Raw genomic sequence first — 25,425 nt, forward strand, 5'->3', positions numbered from 1 at the left:
AATATAACAAGAAACAATATCAGTGATACCACTTCTCATGTGTTTACGTGATACATTCTCATAATCACATGTATGTACATTAAATATACATCAATGTTTATAACTGCCCTTAAACTTATCACACAAACACTCATTATGTAACAAATCTGTACTTCTCAAGTTAATCTTTCTTGAAATTCTGAGATAATTATTATACCAAGAATTTAATTCTAATTTCTTTTTCTAAGATCGTAAATTTTATGTACCTTTAAAATTATTTATAACATCGATACTTCGAGTTAAACTTTGATATCGCTAATTTCAATACTTTTTACTCTTGACACTTTAATATTAGTTTTATTAGTTTTTACAATCGTAAGTAAGCATCTAATATTTTAAACGGTGTTTTGAAATTAAAAGAAGATAAGAATCAGTGTAAAGTTATTCTGAAACATTGTGTACATTTTTCTAGTGTTTTATTTGTACGTTATTTAGTATTCGATGATTTTTAAATTATGACATTATATCACGTATTTTTGTTTGCAATGTCAGCATAAAATATTATTTATCTGAAAACAAAAATATAACTTTTGTGATAAAATGTTAGAATACACTTATGTGTTTAACATCTATCACTTTTTTGAAATACTCACATATATTTGTCTGAGCAAAAAACATTACAAATTATTTTCAGTGACCTTGTGGTCACAAATTAAGTAAAGTATCAGTTTTGCAATATTGCAATACAAATTTTGTGAGTGTTGAATATCATTGTCTGTAATGCCTCTAATTGCTTCTTGGATGGATAAATAATTCATTGTCAAAGGATGGACAATATTTCTAATAGAGCTGTTTATGAATGTTCTGGACAACGTGTATGTTGAATACGTGGAACATTTTTCATAGGATTTGTTGTTTCACAAACGTGTACAACTATGCCAGGTTGTCCTGAACCTCCAGGGTGTAATTCATGGCTACCTCCTGTAAGATTACCTTTACAATTAATATATATATACATAAGTGTACAAAAAAATGAAGCATACTATAAACTACTTAAACAACAGAACCTGCAGATAAATTTGCTATAGCTGCCAATAAGTCATGATTGACTAAAGGTTCACTTTCCTCTCTAGGCTCCCATCCAATAGGTGGTGAAGCAGGTGGTGAAATTAGGAACTGTTTAGTAAGTGCTGGTGGTTGAAGATGTTGGTCTTCTACATCTATAAAATTTTTATAATCAGTAAAATTATTGTTGATTCTTCTAAAGCAAAATATATTTTTACAAACCTATTGGCGTAACAGGTTGTGCAAAATAACAGTTGATATTGGTTTCACCAAAGTGAGTTTGATGCAGCTGTATCCTAGCATTTGCTGCTGCATTCGGAGAACTGTAATTTACTCTCATTCTTCTAAATGATCTGAAATATTGAAATGTAGCATCTTCCCCAAACTGTTTGAAAAGGTCCTCTATTTCATGCTGTAAAAACAAAACAGAACATTTAATATGATTTATAGTCATTACATTGAATTTTATTATATCTTTCAATTACCTTTAACTCATCACTTTTAAAAACTCGTGGATCTACATTAGTTACAATAACTGATGTTGGTAAATCTTCATCATGCACTAAATCTTCCATAGACCTTGTACTTGTATCTGAATGTCCTTTTTCTACATCAAATTCTAGCCCTAATTGTTGATAATTAGGATGTAAATTTGGTAATCCATCGACTTCATTTATTATTATATTTTCTGATTCTTCCAGTTCTTCATCTTCCATTAGACTTGAACCATGTTTCTTCTCCATATTTATTTCTTACTGTATATAGAAGTATGAAATTTTTATTTATTTTACTGTGTACACTTATATATCATAAACAGATGTAGATCAGATCTATAATAATAAAATAAACTAAAAAGTAGTAATTTAAAAAATTACAATAGCAAAACTAAATAAAACTTGCTCATCTTATCATGAATATTTTAATAAATATATTGTATAAACATTTTCATAATTACTTTTGCATTTTTTTAATTAGTATTTTAATGTATTGTTAAAATTAAAATAAATAATACTGTATTTCATCTACCAGATATGCACAATGTTAATCACACTATCATAACAAAGCATGCAATTCCCTAAAAATTCTTAGTTAAACACTGTACGTTTTTAAATAGTACGTTAAATCTCTTTTATACTTATAGTAAAAAAAAGTTCATAAACTGCAAATTGTAACAATGTATACATTAGATTATAAAATTACACATTTACAAACTATGAATTTATGTACCACTAATCGAACTCTTACTGAACGGTCACAAGAAACGTTACGTACTATTACACCAACATAACATGCATAGCTTTTAGTGAAAAAGTAATTAATCAGCTGACTGAGCACAGATAATCTTACCTGCTTTCTCTTAAGCGGCTAAATCGAACGTTTGATGTTTTCTTTTCTTATTATTTACTCAGGCCAAGAGTAAATTGTTTATTTAATTAGTTATTTGTTCGTTAAATGTAAAATTCGTCATTGTATTAATATTACTATGGATTATTTATACAATTTTTCGCTACTACACGCTGTAATCATTATTTTATTATTATAGTAATATAATCTTTCATAATCGTAGACCACAAGAAGTAACTAGAATGATAAGCAAACCGGTGCGAATAGGTTTCTTTTAAATAGAATCGCCTTCTGTCAAAAAGGAACCTGTTTCCTTTGTTATGTCTGTCGAATAAAAACAAATAAATATTTAAATTATTTAGAGGATTAAATGTATTAAACGTACGGCGTTTGACAATGGTTTTTTAAATGTTACACCACTTAACTTTAACTGAATAAAAATATTTGAAAATTCGTCTTATGTCAACCTTCTTATTGAGTTACCTTTCTATACATTCATACAGCATACGTGCCTATACGTATGTACATACACATTCATACGCAAAATTCTCTCTTTCTCTCTCTCTCTCTCTCTCTCTCTCTCTCTCTCACTTTCTCTCTCTGACTCGCTTTCCCCTCTTTCTTTATACATATATTCATACATATGTATATATACATAATAGAAGTAAGCATACACATACATTTGCGAATAACAGTGAGCAACAAATAACAATGTCGACGATGGAAGGTTCACTTAGCAAATGGACAAATGTTGTTAATGGATGGCAATATCGTTGGTTCGTTTTAGACGATAATGCTGGTCTTTTGTCATATTATACGGTCAGAGTTTTTTAATATTACACTATTGTCTTTAATGTTCATTCGTTATGTCATTAACAGGTTACACCCCATTTTCTTTTAAAAAAATTATTTAACGAGTAATTCAAAATTGCAATTTAAGACACATTTTAGTTTATACCATTAATTGGTTAATTTATTGTTGTTCTACAAAGTGTTATTTATAGCTTTTTAAAACCTCATACATCTGTCATAATCAGCTGATCTCTAAGATTTAAGTTATCAATTTACACTTAAAGAAAGTACTTATCAATTTTATATGATAAACATACATTATGCTTGAAAATAATGTATTATCACTATGAATATTTTCATGTTACATCAATTTTAACTCAGTTGTCAATGACTAATATTGCATAATTACTTAAATAGTTGATATCATGTAAAAATTTTATTTTGAATAATTATAATATATGGCAATTAAACACAAATGCTCAAATCTTAATTTCAATGATATTACAGAGTAAAGAGAAGATGATGAGAGGAGCACGTAGAGGATGTGTACGTTTAAGAGGTGCTATTATAGGTATTGATGATGAAGATGATAGCACCTTTACAATTACTACATCATCATATAAAGATGATCCAAAAACATTTCATTTTCAAACACGAAATGCAGAAGAACGGGAACGTTGGATTCGTGCTTTAGAAGATACTATATTACGTCATTCATATGCTGTATAATTGCTTAAATATTATGAAGAGAAGAGAAACTAGATTTATTTTAATTCTTGTATAATGATTGATTAAGTAAAATTCATATTATTATTTTAGAGATGGGATCCCAAAAAATCTCCTCCCAAGCAAGATTTTGATCGCAAAGTTGCTGAAGCAGATGCTTATCTTCAATTGTTAATTGATCAAATAAAATTAATTGAATTAAAACAAAGAACTGTTGCTACAGAAGACGAAGAAAAGCAAGAAAAATATGCAGCAGTTTTGACTCAAGCCAATGCAATGCTTAATTCTGTTAAACATACAATTGTTCAGTTACAAATTGCAAAGGTAGAAACTCAATATAAGTACAATACCCTGTTTTAATGGGTTTTATAATAAATTTTTATACATTTAATACTTTTAGAATACAGCAATACCTGTAAATGGAATATATAGAGGGCCCACTGATTCAGTACACGTTTCATCTCCTTTATCTCATGGTATGTATTTATATTTCTCTAAAATGCGCATGTAATAAAATATTTATAATGGATTAAATTTTAGTTGCTGCTAGAGAACCAGATGCAACTGTACAGACTGGAATTGAATTAGGTTCTGAGTGTGTAGAGGCAAGGATACCTACATTACCAAACGGTAATGTACCTTTCCATATTTATATGCAATGAATTTCAAATAAATGATAAACTATTAAGATATAACATAAAAAAAAATGAAATTGTTAAATGTGGAAATATGGATTTTAAATGTGTATTTTTAATGATTTTTACTTGTAAAGCTGTTGTGGATAGAGATCTTCCTGTACCGCAATTTTCTTATTCATCTTCGGATGAAGATGAAGATTATTATGATGCAGCAGACGAAATATCACCTCCTTCTGCAATACAAAATCATATTACTATGTAAGCATCTATTGGGATTCATAGATTTTTAAATATGAAATTAAACTATGCATGATATATTTTATGATTATCTGATTTAGTAGAAGACGGGATAGCGATATTTCTAGTGAAAATCGGAAGCAAGCACCGTTACCTCCTACAAAAGGCGATGGATCAGTTGATTATGATGGTAAGTAATACTCTATATTAAATATTTAAAGATTTATGTTTCATATTGTTTGGGAAATATAAAATAAAATTTTGATGCACAATTGATTTTTCTTTGTATATACATATTATATTTTAAGCCTTTATTATGTGTTTGTATACAGTAACGTTTTACGATTTAAAATTAAAGAAAAAATTTTAATGAAAAATGTGAATTAAAATACAAAGAAAATATACAAATATTTAACAAAATTAAGAGATTTATTCAAATATATTAGAATAGTTCTTATTATTTTTGTTAATTATTTGTAATAAATATATCTACATTTAAAAACTAAGAATATCAAACAGAATATAGTGAAATAAAAATAACTTAAACCAGGAGGGAATTGCGAACTATTAAAAAACCAAAAAATTGTATTCCTTATCATCGATAATGCAGGTTTGTACCAGTCGACCTTACCCGCAACTGCAATTATTGATTTTAAAGGGTATCTTACATGACACGTGAATTATCGTGTTATCGTAAAATCTTATCAAATTTGCAATTAAAATCTAGTGTGCATGTTTTATAGTATGGCACAGTTAAAAAAAGAAAAATTTAATCAACTTCAAATAGTTTTTTTATCTTCGAGAACTTCGTTCCTTCGAAAACGACGTTTGTGTCGCGTATAATCAATTTCATATAATGAAAGTATTTAGAAATGGATATTAGCTGGTATTTTACAAAAACTCAATATGCTGGGTGCAGATTCAAACAGTAAGTCTTTTAAACATAATAAAATACACATAACAATTTTTATAAATTTAATGTAGTCCTTGCAATTTATGAATATTTCTACTGTAGTTTTTGCATTTAAGATTTTAAATTGACAAATGTCATCACAACCCCCATTAATTGTACTAAATGTTAGTTTTTATGAATTATTGTTATAAAATTATGTTAAATGTTACAGCCCTTTACGAAGAAGAAAGCGAAACAGAAAGTTAGTAATTATTATAATAATAAATTTTTAAATCATTGAAATAATATTAAATATTTATATCTGTGTTGCTTTTTAGTGGATTCTATGGAATCTCATGGATCCGTTGTAACTCATCTTTTATCTCAAGTAAAAATTGGTATGGATTTAACAAAAGTGGCATTACCTACGTTTATTTTGGAGCGCAGGTCGCTTCTAGAAATGTATGCAGATTATTTTACACACCCAGATCAATTTGTGAGGTATATTCTATTAACTAATCAACTACTGTACATGATTATTAGAGATATCGAAGCTTTTGGTATATTACTGCATTGCATATTTTAGCATAGCAGATATGTCTACTCCCAAGGATAGAATGGTTCAAGTAGTTCGTTGGTATTTATGCAGTTTCCATGCTGGTCGCAAATCAGGTGTAGCTAAAAAACCATATAATCCAATATTAGGTGAAATGTTTCGATGTCATTGGGATATTCCTAGTGATATTGTTGATAGCTCAAATGATTCGAAACTAGTTGTTGAAGGTCCTTTACCTTGGTGCAAAGAAAATCAACTTTCCTTTATTGCTGAACAAGTATCTCATCACCCTCCCAGTAAGTCTTTTCTGTATTTGTTAAAATGCTTTAGAAACATTTGTTTGGGTAAAATAATAATATTTGTGTTGTAGTAAGTGCATTTTATGCTGAACATTATGCAAAAAAAATTAGTTTTGGTGCTCATGTATGGACAAAGAGCAAATTTCTTGGATTGAGTATAGGAGTACATAATGTTGGGAAGGGTTGGGTAACTGTATCACAACATGGAGAGGAATATGTGTTAACTTTTCCAAATGGTTATGGCAGATCTATTCTTACTGTACCATGGATAGAATTAGGAGGTACAGCAACTATACATTGTGTACAAACTGGCTTTCATGCTACTGTAGAATTCTTGACAAAACCTTTTTATGGTGGTAAACGTAATCGAATTACTTGCCAAGTTATGCAACCAGGAGATAAAAAACCATTTGTTGTTATAAATGGAGAATGGAGTGGTGCTATGGAAGCAAAGTGGGCAGATGGAGTAAGTATAAAAAAATATAAAAAGTATAAAGAATATTAACTTTTTATCTCATTTCATAAATTCAATGTTTATAGAAAACTGAAATATTTGCGGATGTCAAAGAACTTCACACTCAAAGAAAATTAGTAAAACCAATTTGTGAACAAGAAGAACATGAATCACGAAAAGTTTGGCGGGACGTAACTGTTGGATTAAGAATTAATGATATGGAAAAGGCAACCGCAGCGAAATGTGCAATTGAACAAAAACAACGGGATGAAGCGCGTATCAGAAAGGAAAATAATGTTAATTGGCAAACTAAGGTACATTTTTTTTTCTTTTTTTTTTTCAGAGTTTCATATTTTTTTATATTTGTTCCAACAGATTATATAATGTTTTGTCTCTTAATAGCTGTTCAAAGAAACCAAAGACGGTAGTTGGGTATACATGAAACCTCTTGCAGACAGACTACATTCTTATACCGATCAAGTGGCTGCAACATAAATCTATAATATGATTTGTTGAAATTTTAGATATTGCACAGTACTAGAACTTTAAGGCCTAACACATATGATTGATTCGCCATTTTTAAGCCTAATGACTCTGTGCTATGAGAAAACACAACTGAAAGATATTATAAATTCTTTCCTTTAAAATTTTGTTTTTTACAAAAACCTGATTAAGTACAATAGCAAATATTAAAGTGGTATACTATATTAAAGTTTCATTCAAAAAGGTATATACGTATTTTGATAGCTGGCACATTATTTTTTTATAACATATTGCTACTGATAGCTGTTGTATTAAAGAAGAAAAAAATTCCTATAGTATTGTGCCATGTATTGTATGTGGACATCGATTTACAAGCTTATGTACTGTCAAATAATATACAGACATAAAAGTAATAATCTTGATATTAGAACCTTTATAGTCTGTATTAATGAGAGTGGAAGTGCAATTTAGCATCATACAACACAAATAAAACATAAATTTAATTAAGTAATAATAGACCAAATGTAAGGCATGTTCCCTTAATCTGTTCAATCATTTCCAGTAGTATACTACATATTCTCAGAGTATCATTAATGAAAAACAAACACTATCATACATTCAAATTTCTCTAACTAAAAAAGTTTTTTCTTATAGAATGTCTCATAAATTGTGAGTTCATTCCACAATAATTATATACGTTATTGAATATTTATTTTCAAATATTTTTAAATAATTATTTCTAATTAATTTTTCGAATAACTTAACTAACAAATCTGAAAAACGGACAATTGTATTCATAATTGTAAAAATAATATATACTATGTACATTACATATGTGTACATAACCGTTTTTTCTTAACTTTCATTGGATATAACAAACAGCATTTACATAATGTAAATACATATAAATATTTCCTGCAGTTTTTTATGTATAAGATTTTTCGTTATTGCTCGGTTAAACATAAAGTATTAAAATATCTAAACGACATTAGTTACATTTAATAATATTCAATGTATTTATATTAAAACAGATGAAATCGTGATTTATAATTCTTTACTTAAATTTTATTAACATAGACAGCAGTAAATAAATCAACATTGTAAAATATTCCTATTTACAATATATGTAATATATAAATAAATATGTAAATTTTTGATAAAATAAAACTTTATTCATGCATTAAAACAATATATACATTCTCAATATAAATTACAGTTATTATGAAATTCTTATTTGTACTCAAAAGTGAAAACTTTTTATGCAAAAATCAGAATTTCCAATATCCTGAAAATACAAAAAAAGTATAATTATGTTTCATTTACAGGATCTTCTAAACATATGTGTCCAATATAAAAATCAGATGCAGCTCTATGAAGCTGTGGAAATCGTTTTGTTGACATTAACAAATGTTCTAGACCTGTTCTTATTACTAAAAAGCTTACTTCACAATAGGTTTTATTTACAGAATCAGTCATATTTTTAGTTGTTTCATACTTATATAATACTTTAACAACTGATACTCTTTGTAAAGTTATAACATTGTCATGTAAAATTATTTTAGGTTCAGTCATTAAATTTAAATGCCAATCCATTGGTTTCAAAATGAGAGAGTGAGTGTCTTTTCCTACAAAAGATTGCAAAACTATTTCTTCACCATTCATGCCAGTCATTGAAGTTTTAATAGCTATTAAAAAATCATTAAAGGGATCTGTTGCATTCTTTATTTTTGAGCTATTTAATAAATTATAGTCCACAGTACAACTCCATAATTTAAGTGAACTATTTGTATGAATTTTTCCCAAATATTGTAAACATCTGTTACAAACTATAACATCTTCATCTATTTTTAAGTTATGATTAAACAAACTTTTATGAATGATGAAGAAAAGTTGTCCATAAAAAATATCAGATTCTGATGGAATTAAATTTTGGATACTGTTGTCATGATTATGTTTACAGCAAAACCATTCACTTGGATCATAATACATGTCTGGTATGGGTAATACCCTTTTGATACACATTGTCTTAGAGAGAATATTTTTACAACAAGTGCACATGATATTGCATTTATCTACATTGAATAATTCAATATTTTTTGGAGTATTTTTTGAAGTATTGTTTAAAGAGTTAATACTTAATGTTGAACTAGTGATTATTTGAGTCTTAAAAGACCCAAAAATAGAATCAGACTTTGTTTGAGCACGAAAACAAATCCAATTATTTAGTATATTTAACGTTGATAACGAATTTGGTATTAATTTAACACATTTTGTTAAAAAGTTTACTGTATTATTTTCTACTGTTATTGTTATACTTTCTTCTGATAGTTTTATTTCAATCCTTGTTGAATTTACTTTTTTATTTAAATGAATAAAAGCATTGCATACTTGAAGTCTGGGTCTTAGTTCCAATGTTATAGATTCTATCATATTAGAAAATATTAATTAAAAAATTTTAATTACAACTCTTCAATTAGGTAGAAAAGAATTTAATTGCTTGTTGTCATTGCTTCAAATTCAATTTAGTACACATGATTTCATATATTTAGCTCTTTTTTTTTCATTACAAAGAGGTAAGTCAATAAAAAGATTATACTTTAATAGACCTAAAAATAAATTTTGAACTTAGATTATGGCCAATTTGTATTCTACAAGTTATACGTAAGTTAAAATCAAAGAAAGTTTTAATAGTTTTACCTTTAAAATATTTGACAGGCTAAAATTTTAGTGATTTCACATTTTACAATATGATTTCTTAATTCATACTAATCTTCATTTCAGACATATTCTGGCATCATTGTTAACGTACCTAAAACATTGAATTTTTATAAATTAATATTTATAAAATATTAAAATTGTGTAAAATTTTGCAATAAACAATTATAACTGTCAAAGTGTACGACCATGCAATAAATATAATTTACCGGAGTAAAATATACGATTTATTGTGGTTGTAGCCTAAGCCTGATTATTTTCAACAGTAACATTTTTAAATACTCTAAATGGAAAAGTAAATAATTACAATTTATAATGTAATAGGAACGTTTTCACTTAATAGACCACGTGCCACTTAATGTATATTTCTTAAGGGTCAATCTGTATTGTATTGGAAACATCGCTTTTTATGCATTGTACCTTAAATACCAAAGTACTGTTATCTATCGGAAAAAATTTTAACTACAAAATAACCTAAAATAGTGTATGAATGTAAGAAAACAAATTAAAGTTATTATTGAAATATGATTGTTTCCAGAAAATTTTTATCTCATAAGATATGGCAAAAATTAAGTCTTGTCAAAATATTGGGTATGTTATATTGTTATTTATTTTGATATACTGCTTTATGTAATTAATATATGTAGAATTTTATATTTAATACTTTATTGTACAAGTAGTTTAAACAGCGCATTGTTTATTAATTATTAATGTAAGAAATGATTCATTACCATTCGCATTACAATTTATGCATGAGTATTAAAACTAATATTCTTTATTTTAGTTTATGTAGATGTTACATTATCCTTTCTAGGCAAGGAAGCAAAACTGCTTTCAACTTCGGCACAAACCAAACCTGAACCATTGAACGAAAATGACGATCTTCAAAAACAAACCGATAAAGAGTCATCACCTTATGCAAATTATAGATTTATTTACCCTGAATTTTTACCAGATCCGAATCCAATATATCGTAACTCTTTGAGAGAAAAATTAGAACGAATGGATATGTTGGCTAGAAGGGCAGTATTAAATATTCCTGAATTTTATGTTGGCTCTATATTAGCAGTAACGCATTCTGATCAACATGCACCAGGAAAAATAAATAAATTTGTTGGCATATGCATATTAAGAGAGGGTTCTGGATTACGTACTTCATTTATTTTAAGAAATGTTATAAATGGAGAAAGTATAGAAATAAACTATAATTTATATGATCCTACCATTCAAAAAATTGATTGTTTGAGGTAAATACAAATTAATTAAGGTCAAATACCGTTTAGGATAAATAAAATATATATGAATACTTAAACTTTCTTTTACTTACAGGTTAGAAAAAAGATTAGATAATGAATTACTTTATCTTAGAGATGCACCATTAGAATATAGTACCTTTCCTTCTGATATGGAAGCAGATTTAAAACCTGCAGGATTTGTTCTCCTGAATGAAATGAAAGTCCCACTTAATTCGCCACCATGGTTGGAAAAATGGGAACGTAAAAATTTAAAAGGAATTAAAGATTTAGTTGTTAGTCGAAAGCGTCAAAGGAAAGCAGCAGCTGTTGCTAAACCATGGGAAAAATATGATTTAATGAAAACCTATAGGTAAAATTCAGCAATATTATAACTACAGAAGTTTTACATTTATTACTCTGAAGCAAATGCATTTAAATATATATTTTTAATGCTTTATTAGGGAAACTATTCCAGAAGAAGAACAAGTTGAAATATTTGCAGATGTATACACGGAACTTCGTCATTTGGAAGTACAGAAAAACTTATTAACACGCAAGAATATACTAGATCGACAGAAAAAAGATAAAGATAAACCTCTTGTATAAGTTACAAATAAATATTCACATTTTCTAGTTTTACGTCATAAAAAAAATTCTGATTTATATATATTATTTTTATGTAACTTCCACTAATTACTTGAAAGAAAAGAGAAAAAAAAAATTAGATATAAATATGTAAGTTAAGTACGTATATACCATATTTTGGTTGCAATAACGCCTTCAATTCGATATGTTGCTGACTGCAGATTAATTTTATTGCACATAAAAGATGTAGTTAAAAAATTTTCAATAATAAGTTCTTTTGTTTTATTAGGAAGTGAAAAATATACAATAGAAATTATAAAATTTCAGTGACTACAGATCATTCTTCGAACATTCTTATCTGATGTATAAGGGAACAATTATCTTTTTTTTCTTTATATTACGTTATCCGAATTAACGGGGAGAAGATAAATATGCGAACGTAAAATTAACTAGTTAATAATGCCACATTAATTTCTTTAACCATTTTAATACGATATAACATTTTTATGAGATGTTCCTTAGCCAGTGGTGATGTTGAATACCATACTGGACTATCTGGCACACAACTTCTTTCAGGTAGTAAATAGAACACATCATTTCGAGTCTTGACACTTTCTGGGCTAAAAATGGTAGTACAACTGAATCAATTATACTTTTTATTCGTATAGTATGTGTATTTAGTTTTTTCCTATTAAAAAAGTAAATGTACCATTTAGACAAATAAAACTCGTATAATTTAACTGGACACCTTAATGGATTTTCCTCATTTTCTTGCTGCTCATATACCTTCTTTTTACGTGAATTGCCTTCTGAAAAGAAGTTGAAAATTTATAATTTTATTTCTTTTAGTATACAAATTACTTGATACTAACCCAATGCTGATTGTGGTGGATAAAAACGAAGAAGAACATTTCTAGAACCTGGAACTTTCCCTGTTGTTGCAGTAGGTTGTGCAGCAGGATTACGTTTCCAATGCTTCATGATATGAGAAAATGATAGCTGCATGTGCTCTTCTACTGTCTAAACGATATTCATTCATATTTATGTTAAATTTTGATCCTTTTAATATATTCATATTAACATGTATATAATAAATCACAATAATTTATACATACTACAAGATTAAAGTGCTTGGTATTAAAAAACATTAGAGTGCTTAAAAGGACATGAGGAGAATGAGCACCTAACTGCTTACATTCCCATAAATGTTCTTCTTCGACCCTTGTAACAATATATTCTACGAGAAATGAGTATTTTATTTATTACATAAGTAATTGTACATCAATTTCGAAAGTACAAATTAACTTACGTGCATCATTATAAAGAACAGAAAATTTCTTTGCAACTTCGTTTAAACAGTCTGTAAATCTTTCGTAATATGAATCCGTGAAAATGTTATCTATTCTATTATTTTCAAATAAATACTGCTGTATTCCTGTAACATGAAGCTATTGTAAGTAACTAAAAGCATTCTTCAATTAATGGAAGTGAGTGATACATTTACCTAAACAGAGATAATATATCGTGTCAGGAGCATATTCTGCTCCATTTGGTTTTCTAACTTCTTTCACAAAGAGGCATAATGAATAATTTAATTCATCTGCTGTGAGTTGCAAAAGATCTGTTTTAAATAATTTCATTTTTCTCAATGGTGTACTTTGTTTTTCTAATTCAGCATTTTTTGCAACTACCTGTTTTTAAACAATGGATCATTCCTAATCTCAGTTTTCGATTAAAATTGAAATTATAATATATTTCATTTACCCATTGTCTCCATGCGTTAACACCGAAAGTATACTTGAGTGCCATATTAGCATCTGGTTTTTCTATGGGTTCTATAATTCTCGGTTGAGGCGGAGGCTGGGGTTCAGGAGGTGGCATCAAAGGCATATCGTTTGTGCCAGATACACGTCTTCCTCGCTTATTTGGAGTAGATCGTGGCTTATATGGGACCATTCGCTTTCTTCCCCGAGAGGAAACGATTAATCGCTCCGATTGAACTAAATTGTAGGTAAAAACTGAATCGTTAATTCCTATTTAAATTTACATCTTTACTTTCTACATGTACAAAAATACTTTTGCTACCATCGCTTTCCATAGTTGTATCTGGTTGCGCTGGTGCTTGCGTAGCAGTGATTGTGTTTGGAGTTAAAGCAGCTTCTAAATCAACAGCTGGCTCGTCCAATTCTCCAGTTGCCATTTTTAAAGCCATTTGTAACATGTCATCGCCAAATGTATTACTAGAATCAACTCCTTCTGGACTGAAATCTCCACTGTGTGAATGATCACGATCGCCAGTATCTTCATCTCTGTACGAAAACGAAAAATAGGAAAAAGGAAAGAAAACAGAAAGAATTTACTAAAAATTACTAACAATAAATTTACCTATCATCTGCTGAATCCGAATCAGTCTCGTTAGTTTTTTTCTCCGTTGCAACCATTTCTGCCATCATTAGAAGTTCAGCTTCGAAAGGATCTGCTGGTATTTTTTCCTGTATTCTTTTAATCTCTTTAAATATTCCCTTAGCACTATTTCTTGTTGTAGGTATAAAAATAGGTACAGGAATTGGTAATGGAAAAGGTACTGGAACTGGGAAAGGCATGGAATACATGTGTACTGGAAATGGAACATAAATTGGAACTGGTATCGGTACAACTGCTTGTTGAACTCCGTCTGTTTGCGTAGCTTTTGTACAAGGATGTGGACGTACTGAAACTCCTTTCGTGTGCATCACAGGTTTACATTGAGTTGTTTTATTGTGAATTTGGACTGGACTTGGCGGTCTCGTTATAACGTGTTGCTTATAAATTACTTGTGGTGTCTGATTTTGACTGATAGCAACTGAAGGTACTACCATGTTATTTACATTGTTCTGTTGCGTCGTTGGACTGGATTGTCCATTTCTTATTGCGGCTAAACTTGTCACAGAAGAAATTACAGGCATGTTCTTTTTGTTTTGTATATCACTAGCCTTCTGATTGTTCGAATTTGCGTTTCTCTGCGGTAATGTTCTTTTAGGCATACCAGTAGGCACAGGATCGTCCCCCGTCGGTATTGTAATAGGAGATTTCGTATACTGAGCTTGGAAGTTCATTACACAATGATATGAACAAAAGTTTCGTATTGTTGCATCTGACATTGTTAAATGATACTGTGCTTGAGAGAATTCCCTGCAGAAGTCACAATTTATTCGTTTCGCTGAAACTGCGTTAATAGAAACCTATATGGAAAATAAAATGAAAATCAGTTTCATTTATCAAATTTTTTCGCAGAAAAAATATGTAATCGCTCATTACCTGATACAACGTTAAACAATTTAAACTGCACATCATCATCACTTGACCTGTTTTTAATTCCTTTTTAATCATGTCAAAATTATATTTTTTTACTTTGCACCAGTTACAAGGAACAATTTTCCTATTGGTAATAATAAATATGTTTAAGCAAGTTTTCGAGCAAAACATATGAGCCTCGTTCTCGTAAAATACAACAGAACTTTTTTTGTTAGGTAATTCAAAAAATTTTTTGCAAGTAGAACACTGATCAGGATCAACCTTTTTCACAAATTTAAATGCTGCAAAACATGGTTCACTGCAAATAGCTACTGGATCAGATCTGTCTATTTGTACTTCACAATGAACAACTTTTTCCTGTTGTAAAGGACATAATGTTAATTTAGAAAACTTTTATATTTTATGTTGAAAATGTAGGTATAAAGGAAGAAAATGCTTTCTTACTTCTTGGCAAACACTGCAACATTTTGTTTCCATATTTGGGGGTTCAACAGAACTCATTTTTGAATATTTTTCCATACAATCTTGAGTACAAAAATCTTTAAATTGTCCTTTATCACCAACTGGTGCAAGAAATCCTTCTGTACTGGAACTTATATCTTTTAGACAATAACTACACACCTTTAAGCCTTTTTTGAACTCCTCTAAACATGTAGAGCAACAAAACTGTCTAACATCATAGCCAAATCGCACACAGTATTTTCCTAAACTTACTGCCTGTACTGAACCATTGCAGTTTCTACAATAACTTCCATATTTTGTTTGAAATTTACCTAAACATTCCTCATTACAGAATTCCATTGTTTCCCAAGAAAGATTACGTTCATCATTAGGTTCAACAATCAGTAAACAGTTTGCACAACGTTTCTCTCTCTTAGAATTGACTCCATCACTGGGTATATCCATAGCCCTATTATTAGCAACTTTGAATAATGCCTTACAAGTTTTTGAACACACATTGTATGCATCAAAACCAATTTTTACTTTAATCTTACATGATTTCTCTTCATTACACTGTTTGCAAATTTCTTTTGTTGTGATTTCTTCAATTTCAGAATTTTTTGACTCTTCGTCAATGTTAATAACATCTGCAGTGGTAGTTGTAACTGTACTAGTTGAATCTTTCTCTGCTTGAACATCTTCTGCTTCTGCTTCTGCTACACTATTTTCATTTAGAGTATTTGATTCTTTTAAAGTTTGCTGCAAACTTTCATTTGCATCAGTCTTTGGTTCATTATTCGAACAAGTTTCTTGAACTTCACTGTGTTCATGACTACTTTCATGTAGAGATTCTTTGTTATTAGAGTTTGATTTTTCCGTTTGTCCAGGAATTATTACTTTCATACTATCTGGAATAATACATAACTCATCATCTTGTCCTGGTAAAACATTAGATTGTTCTTCTTCAGTATCCATTGATGTCATGTCACTGACAGTTTTCTTTTTTTGTGCATCACATTTCTCAGTTGAAGTAACATCTTCTGTGTTCAAATTTTCATTATGTTCTGCATCAACTGAATTTTCATTACTATTCTTATCAGTGTTTTGTATTGTATCTGGAGAATGTAAAACATCAATAGGAATATTTTTGTTTCCTTCATTTTCATCTGGCTTATCATTATTAAAATCGCTTTCCCTGTTATTTACAATATCTTGTAAATCATCAGCTTGGTTGCATAATTTAGAAAAACTTATATCAGTTTCATTCAGATCATCAGTGTCCATTGGTTCTATACTTTCAACAGTAAGATTATCTCCACCAAAAGGATCTTCTGCATCTATAGATTGATTTTCCATTTGTGCATCTCCATGTTTTTCCTGAGAAAACTGTACAAATTCTGTATTTTCTGGTTCTATAATATTTTTTTCTGCCACATCTCTATCACAATCTTCTAATGTTCCTTTTGAATCAGTCTTTTTATTATCTGTATTATCTTTTTCATTAAGAAATAACTTATTTGTTTGTGAATCTTCTAAAACATTGTCATCAATTTCTTTTTCTGTTAAGTTTAAACTGCATGTATCTTCAGCATTGTCACTTTCTAAAATTTCAGTTTCCTCTGGAGTATCCACTAAACATTTCTGAGCTTCTGCATGTTCTATTGTATCTGTTCTATCTGGTAAATTGTCTGTGTCATCTTTGTCTATGGTGTTGGATATTATTGATGTTCCTGAACTTTCTTCCTGTGAAACAGTTTTTGTAGTACTTTCATATAAAGTTGACTGTACATCATTGCAGTCTGTAACTGTTACATTTATGTTACTTTCTTGTAAGCTTAATTTGTTCACTTGTAAGTTACCTTCTTCTGAAACATTTTCTTGACACAATTCAGTATTTGATACTTTAATACTTTTTGAATTTTCATCAGATAATTTTTCTTGCACTTCATCTTCTATACCATCTGTTTTCTCATTAGCTTGACTTACATTAGCAATTTCTTCATCTCCTTTGAGAATTAATGATTCTTGTATTTCATCTGTACAAACATTTGTTTTTTTGTTTGAATCAGTTGTGTCTTCAGCTTTATTTTCATTTTCTATATGTGAATCCTTCTGAGTCTGATTAATTGATAACTCCATATCACTATTAGAATCCATACTAATTCATATATTTAAGTATCTGAAATGATAATTTTTAATAAATACTGTAAAATATAAGGAGCATTATAAATAAAATATTATGATGTGTTAAATTTATCATTCATTTAACATGTGTAAAAAGCATAAATTCATTTTGAATTATATAAACAAATATTAATACACAGAATGACAGAAATATAATGAAATAAATGTGATAAATTGATTACAGTTAAAATGAAACTACTAAGTAACAAGGAGAAACAATGAAACGTTTTTCAAAAACAATTGATATCACATTTCTTTGTACTAGCATAATAAACCATTATACAAAAAGTTGAGGTTATCGTTAAAAGTAGCTTCTCTTCGCCATATTGTATTTTACACTTGCGATTTAATCAAATCTGACAGTAAAAGCAAAACATAAATAAAAGTAGACAAGAAAGACTACATTTATATTTTATAACAACTAATGGTAGTATCTTGCAAATAAAGGCAAAAGTAAGAATTGCATTTTGTTATTTCAAACTGAAATATTGTGCCTAATTTATAATTTTATATTGGTTAAAATCATAAGATTATATTTGAAAACAGGCGATAATTTTAGATTCGCAGGTGTTAAAAAATAAATATCACCTTTCTATTATCAATGCTAAATAGCACTTCGTTTCACAATTTTAATTAAAAATATAAATCCTTATTCATTGTCGAAACACTACAGCCGTGGCGGTAATCCATGTACACTACCAACATATGATCATAATTTTATTTAGCCAAACCAAATAAAGCCGCGTCCTCATAATTATGCTATGAATATTGTTTTGTTCTTTACTAGTTTTAAACGTTTTACAAAAATATTGTAAAGTAATTGTAAAACATTGTATTAACATCTCAACTATTTAAATTAAGATATGATTAGACGTCTATTATGTTCTGTTTTTTAACAATTAAATGTAAAAGTGAAGTTTGTTGAAAATTTACTACAAATATTGTTTTATTCTACGTACCGCGTTAAAAATAAACAAATATTTTTATGTTTGTTAAGAAGGAAACTGCACATTAAATTAAATTTTTATAGTAAATAATTAACGGATTGTTGTAATCATAATTAAAACTTACAGCAGAAAAGTCTAGCAACGCAACGCGAATCGAATATATAAATTTTTGTTTTAATAAAAGTACAGGAACCCGCGTAATGTTTCTCTTAATTTCGGCTATTTTATAATTCATTTTATTTTTATAATTTCTAATTCATATTGAAAAATGATATGTAGTGAACTTGTTAATCTTGCAAATCACTTTTGAACAGGTAATCTTTTGAGCGCATGCTCTGACGTAACTGTCAAATGTGAATTTGCCTGTTGTTAGTTTAGTCGTGACGTATATGTATGTATGTGTTCTTACGCGTAAAGTTGATGAGTTATAAGCACGTTAAATATTTGTCGATAGTGCATAAAAACAGGGAGTACATATATACGAATTTAAAAATCAGAATAAAAGAAAAGAAACGTAAAGCAACGACAAAAAAGGGATAGAGAGGAAAGGGAAGAAAAAAAGGAAGTCAGTGTGCAAGAAGTATATTTTTACTATTTTGGAAGAACCTGTGAAAAGATATTTGTTAAATTAAATCAGCGATTGAGCATGAAATATTGTGCTACCTATAGTGCACGTTTATTTCGATAAATTCGTATTGCATTTCATATTGGCATTGTCAAAAAGATTTTACGCGAACCTTCGAGAACGCGTTTTCGATTATTGTTAAAGTGGAAGCTTTAGAAAATGGCCGACAGTTGGACACAGAGCGTTGTTTGCCGGTAACAAATTTCCCCATTATCAATTTCAAGCGTATTTTGTTGATAATACGGCAGTAATAAAGTAGAAATGTATATCGCTGTACACACAAGAATATTTTGTAACATGTCAAAAAATTAAACTCTAAAAAAACTAATATTATTTAGGTTTCTTGTGTTTGTTGTTTTTTTTACACATTTATATTTTATCTGTTAATTTTATGTTTTTCAACACATTAACATCATTGATTGTAGAGAAAAGAATATCGTATTATAAAAACTTTATTTACTATTTTGTTTTATGTAGATAACACATGTATAATGAACATGATAGAAATATGCATTTATACTTATAATTAGTGGTAATATTTATAATTGTCTATTGCATTTGCATATAGAAATACACATTTTATAATACTTTATTAACCATGTTTTAATTTCTTTTATTATAGTTATTTTAAAAATAGTATGTGCCGTGAAGGAAATAACTGCAGATATGGCCATATTCAAGGAGTTAGAAATGATGAAAATAATGAAACAATAGTATCTTCAACCCCATCTATTAACAGTGTCTGTCGCTTTTCTAAACATGGTATCTGTAAATTTGGAAACCAGTGCCATTTTCGTCATAGCTCTGAAAGTGTCGATAATAATGTGGTGAATGCAAATTCGGTAGAAAGTTCTTCATCTGGGCAACACACTTCAAATACCTCAACTTCGACAACAATAAAGAATGTGTATGTTGTCGTCAGATGACATTATAGTTCAGCAAGATTTAAGTCGTAATACCATTTGCATATCACATAATACATTGTAATATGGTATATAAAAATATGTGGCAAAGTGCTCGTATCGCTGAAGAATGGGTAAAGGCACCAGAATTTATACCTTCAGATGTAGCTGGATCATCTTCTGCAAATACAGCTTCTACCACCTTAGGAACATCGACAAGTTCTCTGTTGCCAATATCTTATGCTCAAGCTTTAAATCCATCTGGCCAAGCATCAAGTCCATCTTTAGAACCTTTATGTCCATACGCATTAGCAGCTGGAATTTGCAGGAAACGAAATTGTCCATATATACATGGAGATATTTGTGATTTCTGCAATCGTCCTGCACTTCACCCACATAATGAAGAACTTCGAAAAAAACATAAAAATGTAACTATGTAAATTATATTGCTCAAATAAGTTCATAATGTGGATTAAAATTTCATTTCACCATCAATGTTGATGTTTTAGGCATGTGTTAAGCAGCATGAAGTTGATATGGAACTCTCTTTTGCCATTCAACGTAGTAGAGAGAAATCTTGTGGTGTTTGCTTTGAAGTTATAATGGAAAAGGCATTTGGAGAACAAAGATTTGGTATTTTACCAAATTGTAATCACTGTTTTTGTTTAAGTTGTATTAGAAAATGGAGACAAGCTAAACAGTTTGACAATAAAATTATAAGATCCTGTCCAGAATGTCGCGTTTCCTCTGACTTTGTATGTCCAAGTATGTACTGGGTAGATACAAAGGAAGAAAAACAAAAATTAATAAAGGACTACAAACGTGCATTAAGGTAAGGAAATTTATATATACAGGTATAGCGTTTAGTTACATTATGTTGTTTATTTATTACAGCACTAAAGATTGCAAGTACTTCAATAAAGGACGCGGTGAATGTCCATTTGGCAATAAATGCTTTTATCTACATGCACTTCCAGATGGTACTAAAACAGATGTTGGTCCACCTGTTCGTCAACGACGTAATTCAGATGCAGAGGTCGATATTTTGCGTGTTAGTTTAAAATTTTACAGATATTTGCACCTCTAACTTCTCTCGATATCGTGTGATTTTTTAAACTTTTAATTGCTAATTTTGTTCTTATTAGATATGTACAGAAATGTAAACATTTTTTACAGGAACTAATTTTGTGGGACTTTTTTGAAGAGAGAGAGCACCGTTGGATCTATGATATAGATGTTGAAGAAATTGCTTCCTTTCTTTCTGATTCAGAAGAATCTGAATGGTCTGAAGCTTATATTGATTCGTTGTATTAATTCAGTAATCTTTGCTGCTGTTGCTGTTAACTATATCATCTATCTCATCCACCACTTGTATGTAGTTTCACTGGCTGATAAACAAGTAGTTTATGAATTGTTTGAATGGTTCAAAGATGTCTTGGCTACGTTAATAAAAGATTTATGTGCTTTACTTGGTGATATTTACATGAAGAATATGTGAATAATATCAGGTTGGTAATAACAATAACAGAAATACTAACGAGGAGGTTGCAGTCGCGTGTACAATGGCAAGTTTTTAAATGCTACATAGTCACTTTATAATAACTTTTGTTTGTGTGTCCCTGACCAACATTGTTACAACTAATACTCAATCATAAGAAATATGCATCAAATCTTACATCAGTGGTCCAAATTAATTCGATTAATATAATATATATCGATACATTTACGATAATCTTTTGCCCAGCGGTTTTGCCAAAAGTTTTGTTTCTATTCTCATCTAACTCGGGCCTAAAATATTCCGTTTTTAGTGAACATTAAATAGCTAATATGTTGTACGATCAAAATTAATTTACATATTTGAAAAAGCTTTATTTACGAAATCAACTTTTCTTCTTGGAGACAAATTTTAAATGAAAGTAGTTCCATAATTATTATTTCTATTTTCACTAATTGTTGGCTTGAAACTTAATGATGGATTAAGAACTCCTTGAATAAAATAAAAAAATATTTTTTTAGAACATATATTAGTATTCTAGTATTAATTTTAATTGGGTACTTATTTTGTGAGCAAGAAATCCAAGTTTAATTACTTATTATATTCATTTGTTGTCTTTGACTTTGAGAAAAAAGAATTTATAGGGTCTAAAATTTTGGTTCAGAAGTTAAAGAGAATAAAATATATAAATAATCTGTTGTTTGTTAATAATCAGTATGTAACATCTATTTGATTATCGATCATTCGTGTCGAAGATACAAGTAACAAGTTTCGTCCTACCTCCTGTTATGCTCTGCGAACATTTAACAAATTTCCTTAAATTATTGAACTGTATAGTGTTAGTTTTTAATTGATAGTTTTAAGATAACCGTGATAAATTGCGCAAAGCGAGTGTACCATGTAATAAGTGTATGTCTGTGCGATAGTATGAAAAATTTGGTGAAAGTGTGTACTGCCTAATATAATTGAAAAAACAACAGTTCTGGCGAGTATGCACAAACAGTTTCCAGATTTAGAAAAAAATAACAAATAAAAATTATTTTATAAATGAAAATTGAATTCAAATTAGATCAACCATATTATTTGAAAAGGTAAATGATTATCTGTACTGATGAATGAAGGCAATCGGAGCTTTATAACTGAAAATAAAAGCCAAAGAATATGGTATCAATTTTTTTGATAGGGCTACTTTATGAAAATGATTTTTTAATGTATTCAAAGAATTGCTCTGAATCAGTATTGCATTATTAAATTGTTTCGAAACATTTTGCGAGTATAAATTCTTTTTTATTGGTTACTCGTAGTCATAAGATATGTTTTTTTACGAAATTCATATGTCCTCAATGTTGCCTTTTATGAATAAGAAAAGTACATTTTTCGTCAATATACTTTAATACCATTTGCAGCTTTCCCGTAGAATCTTTCCACCAAATGCAAATTGTTTATATTTTCTATAGAATTTCTACATTGTTAATTTTATAGTGAATTGTTGTAATTAAATGTATATTGTTATTGTTAACGCTACTTATAAAGATATCAGAATATTATATCCATTATTTTCTATATACTAAGTATTTGTTTCAGATTTTTGTTTTACTTGTCATTTAGCTATGATTCATTTTACTATCTTGTTAATATATTAATATATTCTATTATAATTAAAGCATTAAGTTACTTTTGTGAAAAATGTATGCTCATGCGTTAACAATAAGAATAACTATAATACTATTTATCAATACTGGATATTCAATCATTTATAGATTATAATTTGTATTTCTTTCAAAAATGTATGTCTCATTTAATACTATGTAAAAAGAAAAGTATATGAGTGCCAATGAATCTGATTGTAAATTCAATATTAATTTATTTTGTAAAGTGCAGTTGTAAAATAAAAAACAATACTTTATTCACGAAATAAGTCACGTATGTACATTTACAATTGCACTATACGAGTGTATGAAATTAGAATTTTTATATGGTTTGCATGATAGTATATGATAAACTTTTAAGATCAAGTTACTTAATCGGTACTAACAATAAGTACCCACATAACATGCATTTTTAGGTGTAATCGACATTGTCTTTTACTTCCTATCATATCGACGAATTTATTAGATGAGATTTGAATTACTACATAATTTAAACTTTCATTTTCGTTTCGTCGCATCTTATGCTCTTCGAAGTATTTTTTCGTTTAAAAAAAAAATTCCTTTTTAAATCCATTGAATATAGACATACTGATTGAAGAAAACAATACAAGTTTTCATCTTATCTAATTCGTCGGTGCACCGTCTTTCAAATTTTAATCTTTCCCCAAATTAAGGATCTCCTATTGTAATATAAAACACTAGATGTAGTGTTTTATATTAGTCTCTTGTTATAGAGATCAGCGCGTTAAACAGTGGTTTTAAGAACAAAATTGAACACCTTCAAGTTAATTTTTATTGCTCTTTACATGAGAAATTCAGTACAGCATTTGAAAAATTGATATTTACTAGGGTTTTCAAGCTATTAGATATACCATTGTTTTAAATATTTATCAGTAGGGTTATTGAAACAAGTAAATAATATAAATTGCAACTTAGAGATCTGTACGTAAATTGCAAACTAACTTATGGTGAATCTATGTATAGAGGCTAAAATTCCTAAATTTATTTTTTTACAGATATTCTTTTCTTAGAAAAAGTATCGTTGCTTTGAAGAAATATATAATTTTTTTTATACAAAAATGTAATGCTTATTTCTTTCATAGTAATGAATACATTAAAGAACATTAAAGATAAAATCAAAATCAACCAATTATTTATTTATTCTTAACAAATATATCATCATGACATCTTAGACAATATATGTAATGAATAATGAGAATAAAATCTAAACAATTTATTACTTGACCCCCAATAATGAAATGGGGAGTTGTCTATTCTTAAAGACAATGATGGTTCTGGAAATAGCTCTTTTTATCTCAGCCTTAATGCTAGGTCCAACCGGAGAAGGAGGATCCAATTCTTCTTCACCTGAGTTGAAATCTTGCAAGAAAACTAAACCAAATTGCCTTACATTTCCAACTTCCTGACCATTCAAACTAACTTAACATTAAAAGAAACCACTTCTTTATTTTGGGGCAATCTGAATTCTTAAAGAATCGACACCTCCAAAGGGTATTTGTTGTAGGATTTTGGTATATCTTACCCAACAATTTCCCAAAATTATCAAGATGACCTAGTTTTGATGATAAATTTTTAAGTTGAAATAGTTCAGTAAAAAATGAAAGTAGCGAAATTAAATAAAGTGTATTACGAATAAATGACGAAACTAAATACAGTTCGATATACTTACATGTTCCATTGAAATAAATACGAAAGAATCGCAAAATATCATTCCAGTCTTTGGCTTTGAAAGCCGAAGGCGTTTAAAGTAGTGGAATTTAACATACTCTTATGTTTTACTGTTTTAAATTGTGCAAGCGCTTATTAAAGAAACTATCTTTACGGATGTATAATTAAAATATTGAAATATATAATTTAAAAAATTACT

General features: G+C 28.8%; 6 protein-coding genes across 6 annotated transcripts; 3 read left to right on the forward strand and 3 right to left on the reverse strand.

The window, feature by feature from the left end:
- Positions 1 to 766: 766 nt before the first annotated feature.
- Positions 767 to 1,787, reverse strand: LOC108577822 (protein sarah). The gene is made up of 4 exons (XM_017941030.1): positions 1,530 to 1,787; positions 1,267 to 1,456; positions 1,047 to 1,199; positions 767 to 960 (listed from the first exon to the last, which is right to left on the reverse strand). The coding sequence occupies exons 1-4, from the start codon at positions 1,785 to 1,787 to the stop codon at positions 833 to 835; spliced, it is 729 nt and encodes a 242-aa protein (XP_017796519.1). The 3' UTR covers positions 767 to 832.
- A 1,276-nt stretch (positions 1,788 to 3,063) lies between these two features.
- On the forward strand, positions 3,064 to 7,477 carry LOC108577744 (oxysterol-binding protein-related protein 9). Its single transcript, XM_017940936.1, has 13 exons — positions 3,064 to 3,207; positions 3,688 to 3,903; positions 4,000 to 4,230; positions 4,307 to 4,382; positions 4,447 to 4,536; positions 4,679 to 4,802; positions 4,883 to 4,971; positions 5,906 to 5,935; positions 6,012 to 6,174; positions 6,260 to 6,525; positions 6,600 to 6,994; positions 7,069 to 7,296; positions 7,385 to 7,477. The coding sequence occupies exons 1-13, from the start codon at positions 3,100 to 3,102 to the stop codon at positions 7,475 to 7,477; spliced, it is 2,109 nt and encodes a 702-aa protein (XP_017796425.1). The 5' UTR covers positions 3,064 to 3,099.
- Positions 7,478 to 8,773: 1,296 nt separating this feature from the next.
- Positions 8,774 to 9,895, reverse strand: LOC108577745. The gene has a single exon (XM_017940937.1). The coding sequence runs from the start codon at positions 9,893 to 9,895 to the stop codon at positions 8,774 to 8,776; it is 1,122 nt and encodes a 373-aa protein (XP_017796426.1).
- A 717-nt stretch (positions 9,896 to 10,612) lies between these two features.
- Positions 10,613 to 12,021, forward strand: LOC108577746 (39S ribosomal protein L19, mitochondrial). Its single transcript, XM_017940938.1, has 4 exons — positions 10,613 to 10,771; positions 10,965 to 11,427; positions 11,510 to 11,785; positions 11,877 to 12,021. The coding sequence occupies exons 1-4, from the start codon at positions 10,705 to 10,707 to the stop codon at positions 12,019 to 12,021; spliced, it is 951 nt and encodes a 316-aa protein (XP_017796427.1). The 5' UTR covers positions 10,613 to 10,704.
- A 357-nt stretch (positions 12,022 to 12,378) lies between these two features.
- Positions 12,379 to 17,892, reverse strand: LOC108577771 (zinc finger MYM-type protein 4). The gene is made up of 11 exons (XM_017940973.1): positions 15,739 to 17,892; positions 15,298 to 15,651; positions 14,386 to 15,221; positions 14,086 to 14,309; positions 13,765 to 14,000; positions 13,505 to 13,691; positions 13,310 to 13,435; positions 13,116 to 13,237; positions 12,873 to 13,020; positions 12,710 to 12,809; positions 12,379 to 12,620 (listed from the first exon to the last, which is right to left on the reverse strand). The coding sequence occupies exons 1-11, from the start codon at positions 17,890 to 17,892 to the stop codon at positions 12,446 to 12,448; spliced, it is 4,662 nt and encodes a 1,553-aa protein (XP_017796462.1). The 3' UTR covers positions 12,379 to 12,445.
- Positions 17,893 to 19,465: 1,573 nt separating this feature from the next.
- On the forward strand, positions 19,466 to 21,756 carry LOC108577795 (probable E3 ubiquitin-protein ligase makorin-1). The gene is made up of 6 exons (XM_017941000.1): positions 19,466 to 19,685; positions 20,114 to 20,398; positions 20,506 to 20,821; positions 20,903 to 21,225; positions 21,288 to 21,444; positions 21,570 to 21,756. Exons 1-6 carry the CDS (start codon positions 19,651 to 19,653, stop codon positions 21,705 to 21,707), a joined length of 1,254 nt encoding a protein of 417 aa, XP_017796489.1. The 5' UTR covers positions 19,466 to 19,650; the 3' UTR covers positions 21,708 to 21,756.
- Positions 21,757 to 25,425: the final 3,669 nt, after the last annotated feature.

This window comes from Habropoda laboriosa, unplaced genomic scaffold (genome assembly GCF_001263275.1).
Source record: "Habropoda laboriosa isolate 0110345459 unplaced genomic scaffold, ASM126327v1 scaffold816, whole genome shotgun sequence".
Lineage (NCBI taxonomy): Eukaryota > Metazoa > Arthropoda > Insecta > Hymenoptera > Apidae > Habropoda > Habropoda laboriosa.

Coding starts and splice junctions, on each gene's coding strand:
- LOC108577822 (XM_017941030.1), bottom strand. CDS start 1,787: ATGGAGAAGAAACATGGTTCAAGTCTAATGGAAGATGAAGAACTGGAA. Junction 1,457..1,529: donor TTAAAAGTGATGAGTTAAAG/GTAATTGAAAGA, acceptor TTGTTTTTACAG/CATGAAATAGAGGACCTTTT. Junction 961..1,046: donor TATAGCAAATTTATCTGCAG/GTTCTGTTGTTT, acceptor GTAATCTTACAG/GAGGTAGCCATGAATTACAC.
- LOC108577771 (XM_017940973.1), bottom strand. CDS start 17,892: ATGGATTCTAATAGTGATATGGAGTTATCAATTAATCAGACTCAGAAG. Junction 15,652..15,738: donor GTTGCAGTGTTTGCCAAGAA/GTAAGAAAGCAT, acceptor CCTTTACAACAG/GAAAAAGTTGTTCATTGTGA. Junction 13,021..13,115: donor CCAAGCACTTTAATCTTGTA/GTATGTATAAAT, acceptor AATATCGTTTAG/ACAGTAGAAGAGCACATGCA.
- LOC108577745 (XM_017940937.1), bottom strand. CDS start 9,895: ATGATAGAATCTATAACATTGGAACTAAGACCCAGACTTCAAGTATGC.
- LOC108577795 (XM_017941000.1), top strand. CDS start 19,651: ATGGCCGACAGTTGGACACAGAGCGTTGTTTGCCG. Junction 20,399..20,505: donor TCGACAACAATAAAGAATGT/GTATGTTGTCGT, acceptor TATGTGGCAAAG/TGCTCGTATCGCTGAAGAAT. Junction 21,445..21,569: donor CAGAGGTCGATATTTTGCGT/GTTAGTTTAAAA, acceptor CATTTTTTACAG/GAACTAATTTTGTGGGACTT.
- LOC108577746 (XM_017940938.1), top strand. CDS start 10,705: ATGATTGTTTCCAGAAAATTTTTATCTCATAAGATATGGCAAAAATTA. Junction 10,772..10,964: donor AAGTCTTGTCAAAATATTGG/GTATGTTATATT, acceptor TCTTTATTTTAG/TTTATGTAGATGTTACATTA. Junction 11,428..11,509: donor CAAAAAATTGATTGTTTGAG/GTAAATACAAAT, acceptor TTTTACTTACAG/GTTAGAAAAAAGATTAGATA.
- LOC108577744 (XM_017940936.1), top strand. CDS start 3,100: ATGTCGACGATGGAAGGTTCACTTAGCAAATGGACAAATGTTGTTAAT. Junction 4,231..4,306: donor TTCAGTTACAAATTGCAAAG/GTAGAAACTCAA, acceptor TAATACTTTTAG/AATACAGCAATACCTGTAAA. Junction 6,526..6,599: donor AGTATCTCATCACCCTCCCA/GTAAGTCTTTTC, acceptor TTTGTGTTGTAG/TAAGTGCATTTTATGCTGAA.